The sequence below is a fragment of the Poecile atricapillus genome, chromosome W (genome assembly GCF_030490865.1).
Source record: "Poecile atricapillus isolate bPoeAtr1 chromosome W, bPoeAtr1.hap1, whole genome shotgun sequence".
Taxonomy (NCBI): domain Eukaryota; kingdom Metazoa; phylum Chordata; class Aves; order Passeriformes; family Paridae; genus Poecile; species Poecile atricapillus.
In genome coordinates, this window is record NC_081288.1 from 93,345,755 (window position 1) to 93,351,754 (window position 6,000).

Consider the following 6,000-nt stretch of genomic DNA (forward strand, 5'->3'; position numbering starts at 1 on the left):
CACCACGTCCCAAAAACTCCCCCAACGCTTCAGATACGTGGCCACCGGATGGGGTGGGGACGGCCTGAGATGGTCCCAGGGTGGGCTCGCAGCTGGGCCGTTCCAGGCACCAGAAGAGGTGGGTGGGCTGGCTGCTTCAGGCGGTGTAGATTGTCGCTCGGAAACCAAAGCAGGTACGGCGGCAGGACAGCTGCAGTGGGCCCGGGAAAGGGGCAGCGCCGGCACAGGCATGGGCCCCGCGGAGGGCAGCAGGGGGGCAGGAGAGCCCCCCGCAGCCACTCACGGTGGTGCTCACAGCGCCGGTGAAGGCACCGCGGAGGGCGCAGGCGGAGGCGGGCGGTCCCTGTTCCCCTGCTGCCTCTGTTGACGAAGCTAGTGCCCTCAACTCTGCGGGCGACGGGTTCTCGGTCTCAACCCCCAGTCTCTCATGGTGTACAAAAGAGGCGCCCCTGGCTTCCGAATCTTCCATTCCGGCCTCACTGTCCCCAGACTGGCACCGCTCCAACGCTTTAAAGAGCGCGCCCCTGGTGGCTGCCAGGCTGCACACGCTGGTATCACCTTCAGTTAATTCAGACCATAGGCGGTCTCCCACTGACAGCCAAATCTTGAGGTTAAATGCATTATCAACAGTCACAGTAAAACCTTGCGCTTTTACCCACTGGAACAAAGCGCGCATAGCTTCTTCAGAAATACTGAGTCCCATGCACGGCAAGGCGTCCTGCCACGCAGAGAAGACAAGTTGATCATTAGTTGAATTGAAGTTCCCCATTGTGAGAACCGTCTATCTTGACGGCCCGCGAATGCAATGGTGCAGACGCAGTGGCTTAGCCCAGGACTTTAAGCTCTAGCTTCGTCAAGATAAGCTGTTCCAAGCCCGCTCACTGGCAGGGCTCCACTATCCCATTGGTCTAAAAACCAGCTCCCTCCAGGAGAGCCCAGGAGATTCTCACTTACCCCTCTGTGGGGGAAGCGGCTGGTTCGTTGTCCGCTGGTTGCACCGAACCTCAGGGGTCATCAGATGCACATCACGTTGGCGGTCACCAGATGTTACTCACATTGCTGAATTTGGCAGACTTAAGTATGTGCATGTGTCTGTTGACACCTTCTCATCTGCTATGTGGGCATCTGCTCACACCGGGGAAAAAGGTCGTGATGTTATTGCCCATTGGAAAATTGCATTTGCAGTCTTGGGCATACCTTCTTCTGTGAAAACAGACAATGGTCCTGCCTACGCCTCACAGAAGACACGACGGTTTTTACAGTTGTGGGGAGTTTCACACATATTCGGTATCCCACATTCTCCCACTGGGCAGGCTATTGTCGAACGCACTCATGGTACCCTAAAACGTGTTCTAGAAAAACAAAACATGGGGATGATTGGAGAAACTCCACACAGTCGGTTGGAGAAAGCTTTGTATACAATCAATCATCTCACAGTGCAAAAGAATTCTGATAACCCTGTCATTTTGAATAATTTTCTTTCATTGCAGTCCTCAGGCGAGGTGCACCTGCCTCGAGCGAAAGTTTGGGTGAGAGACCTAACCACCAAGTGGCAAGGCCCGTGTGAGCTCATCGCTTGGGGTCGTGGGTATGCATGTGTTTCCACAGATGCTGGGATATGGTGGATACCTGCAAGGTGCGTTCGCCCTGATCTGCGACACCAAGGGCAGAAAGCAGCCAACAGGTGACCCTCGGATGATGATCAAGATACCGATCGTCATTCAGATGGTCCTTCTACAAGCAGAGAGTGAACATTCCTACCTGTTGACAAGTTAGACTGTCAGTTTTGAGCAGACTAATGATGTTTTATGTACTGTGTGTGTTAGTTCACTGAACTAGTTGTATTAGAGTCAACCATCAAATCCTTGCAAAGAAAGCAATCCTTAAACATCAAAAACACAAGCCAGAAAATCATTCTTAATCAGTGTCCATTCCAAGCTCTGTTGAAGGAGACCTCTTGTGCTGTGTTTGTTCTCTTTCCTGCAAGGGCCCAGCAGGAGATTACAAACACTGCTTTTTTATTTTAAAACAAAAAGGGGGAATTATGAAAGCTAACTCTGAAACAGAGAGCACAGTGCCTGTGGAAATTGCAGGCCACATAGCTTTCTCAGTCTTGCCTGAGAAAGTGGCTGGGAAATCATGGGGAGGAATTAAAACAATCCTCAGAGACAGAAAACAGCCTTGCAGGTGCTGTTTGTCTGTTCCTTGTTTTCTTGCAAGAGAAGGTCGAGGGGTGGTGTACCCCACTGACCAATGATAGTGATGTGTTAGTTTACTAGCCAATAAGAGTTTCTTTTCTGTACTTTTCACGTATCGGTCTATAAAAAAGATCTGAAGCAATAAACTGGGAGAAATTCTCCTGATCGACTCCATAGAGAGTCTGTGTCGTTCTTCTCGCCGTTCCTAATAGAGCGACAAGCTATGCTAAACTTCCTTCCCTGCCGCTAAAGGTTTAGAAATGAGAATGAAGCAAACCTATGGTAAAACATTGCTGTTGAAAACCTTTGTTGCTTTAGAAAAGGGGAAAGACATAGAGATATTGCTGAAGACTGCTTAGTAGTCAAAGTTGTGTTTTCATCTAGCACAGTAAAAAAGGAGGCAACAGATATTCTTCTGGGACTGTAATAATGTTTAAAGATTTTTAAAGTTTTTTTCTATTCAGAATCTTTTCTTACAACCATCTCTTCTTCAGTTGTCATATTCAGCCTACTGGACTTGAAACTATCTAGTTTTCATGATGCTGAAAGCAGGCAAAGGAGAGTTTCCATTCACTGGTATTTGACCTACCCCTGTTTCTCTTGTCTCCCAACAGCCATCTCACCACTGAAAAAAAGGTTCAAGTGCCATGAAATTGAAGCCATCCAGTGCGAGGTGCGCAAGATGTACAACTACATCAAGATCCTGTCCACAAAGAAGAACCTGGATCATGTGAACAAGATCCTGAAAGCCAAGCAGCTGCAGAGACAATCAAAGACAGGCAATAACTTCATCAAGAAGCAGAGGGGGCATCCCCGGAAGCAACCTCTTTCCTTTCATGAAGACTCCAAAGACCAAATGCCTGTTCTGGAAAAATGCATTGACCTTCCCAGCAAAAGAGGTCAGAGACCAGCACCCAACCCTTTAATATTAGAGCAAGCAACAACTCAAGATACAATCATGGCCACTATTGAGGCTGTCATACACATGGCTCAAGAGATGCCACCACCACTACCTCTTCTCCCTCCTCCCCCTCCTTCACCCCCTTTCCCTCCACTCTGGAAGCCCCAGGTTGGGAAAAGAAAAAATAAGTCCCTGCAGAAGGAAAAGGAAGACGTGAAAGTGAAGCAGCATCAAAAAAGCAGAGGGAGCAAAAGCCTTTCCTAAGGCTGGTACACCTTGTTGGATGTTGGCTGCTGGTAGTAGGGTACTCCAGGACTGAGGAACTGGAGACACACAGTCTACTTCACCCCTGTGGCAGCACCAGACTTGCTCATGCCTTTAGCAGCCAGAACTCCTAGCAGAAAGCTGTGCCAGCTAGGGTTTGCATTTGGCCTCAGCCTCCCCTAGGAAAGAGCAAAGAAGGGTGTGGGAAAGAGGGGTAAGGAGGGCTCTACGTGTGTGTGCCAAATTTGGGGAGACCATCTACTTTGCAGTTTCCAAAACTAATCAGTCTCAGGGCTGCTGTTCTCATACCGTACCTGGAAGGCAGGAAATCATCTTTGGAAAGAGCTGAATGTTGTTACTAGGGCTGCATGCTCGACTGTTTCTGTTTGGTGAGCTAAGTGAAACTAAGACTAACTTTACCATAGTAGAAATCACTGTAAAAAAAGGAAAAAGAAGAAACAAAAAACCCAACAAAAAAGTAGTGCAATTTTCTCAACTGTGATGTTGGTTGTAATCAGTTTGATTTTTTTTTTTCTAGTTTTATATACCTACCAGGCTTTGAGGCAGCATAACCCAAAATGTCTGACTTCTGCTACAACTGTATATTACTTTCTCATTTACTTGCCTACTTACAATTAGCTGCAATATAGGCAATAGAAAAGTAGAACCTTACGTGCATGCACACTCATTCCAAGTGCTAGCCCAAGGAATGACAAAATGCCACAGCATTTAACGATAAAGTATACATGGATATTCAGTTATGACAGCACATTTATATGAAGCAACTTGGTGATGGCATGTGAAAAAGGGGCCATCCATCAATCAAGTTGTTTTGATGTTGGTACATATGAGATAAGAACAGCAAGTCAGTTTTGGGGAATAGAATTACAGTAAACATGGGCAAAATCACAAGAAAAAATAGTATAAAAAAGATAAAAGAAAAAAATAGGACAGAAAAAGCAGAGTAAAAATACAAGGTCCAAACCTACCAGTTCTTACCACCTGCAATTCCCAGTGAAATTGATGGGAAACCCAGGATCTGAATAATTTGCATTGGGTGACAATGCCTTGATATATTGTTTTAAAGAAAATAGATAAAGTAGATATTTTAAATAAAAACAACTATAGAACAAAATTCTATGGAAATAGGTCCTTTCTTGGCAATTATTTCTTAAAAATTAAAAGGAATAAGTGTTCTTATCTGAAAATAAAACTATTCAAAGGGTATCACCACTGCAATTGTATTAATGCCACTTTGGACATGTTCTCCAAATTGCGGTTGCCTTAATAATCTAAAAAAAATATTTTTTTTGTATATAATGTAATTATAAACCTCTCAGTCTGCATGGATGCAAACTGTGTGTGACAAATTGTCTCTTTAAATGGTCAGTTCAAATTGTATATTTCTCATTCAAGTTGTCTGTTAGCTGTTGGGTAACTATTGGGTAAAATACTCAAGCTCCATTTCCACAGCCCAATTAAAATGATTAACTACAAAGACTGAACAGGACAGTGTTCCATAGCAGTAACAATGCTTTTAAAAAAAGAAGTCAGTTGTTGAAATTTGAGATAGGTACTTTCAATTTAATTTCATTTCTTTTTAAAGTCCTGTAGTACACTCAGTACCTGGCATAGCAAAATGAATATTAAAATGAGAGTGAGGAGGGAAAATTCCAGCAAAAGAGTATGAACAAGAATTATTTAATGATTCATGAACCAAATGCTATTCCCTTTTTTGTGAAATCTTTGAATTGGCTTATTGCCAAGGAAATTTCAAATAATGACCAAAAAAACCCAAAACAACAAACCCAACAACAAATTCCCCACAAAGAAAATATTGTGTTTCTATTCTGTTATTTATTTACAAAAATAATTTTAAGACTATGCTGTTAAAGGGACACTGTAAACATACAGCTTGTTATCTTTACAAACAAATTTTTCTTAGCACCTTAGCTTATTAAAACTAAATTCATTTGAAGTTTGGATTGGGTTGGGGAGCTGGGTGAGAGGATTTTTTTTAAAGGCTGGAACAAATCTTGAGATCCTGTCTCCTTAAAACGGATAAGAAGGATGGTAGAATTTTGTTTCAAATTTGTTTTGCTTTGTTCATCACACTGATTTGCACTGTTTTCCAATTAACACATCTTAGAAATAAACTGGCCAGATGCTCATTCTGTTACAACAAATTTTGCTTTTCAGCTGTCTTAAATTAACACAGTGTTACTGACTGAAGTTGTAAGTTTGCAGAAAAAAATGCTTAAGCCTCCTTGAGCTCCTCCCTTCTTCATTAAAAAGCATTGGACCAAAGTGTAGATGATTTAGAAATCTTTTTTTCCACGTCTCCTTTGCTTCTGAAAGTAGGTGACAGTGTCACTTAAAATGCAAGAAAAAACTGTATATTTGGTATTCCTGATAGCTGAAACTAATTCAGACAACAACTTAGTTTTATCTTCAATGGTCTCTTGATCAGCATTGAAGGACATTGAAATGTGTAGTGAGTGGAGCAAAGGTCTGAAAGAACCAAATTCTGTCACTGAATGCCCATAGTGGCTTCCAAACATATCAGACCTCACAGAGTGCTGATATGGGCTGAATCTCAGCTGGATACTTCTGGATGCACTAGGATGCAACCTTCCC

The 6,000-nt window shown here is 43.3% G+C and overlaps 1 protein-coding gene across 1 annotated transcript in view; it reads left to right on the top strand.

Annotated features, from left to right (window-relative positions):
- Positions 1-5,531, top strand: part of LOC131591629 (SET-binding protein-like) — a 510,094-nt gene extending 504,563 nt beyond the window's left edge. The window contains exon 9 of the mRNA XM_058862520.1: positions 2,813-5,531. Within this exon, the coding sequence (XP_058718503.1) occupies positions 2,813-3,363 (551 nt within the window). The 3' untranslated portion in view covers positions 3,364-5,531. The remainder of the gene's footprint in view (positions 1-2,812) is intronic.
- The last annotated feature ends 469 nt before the right edge of the window (positions 5,532-6,000 follow it).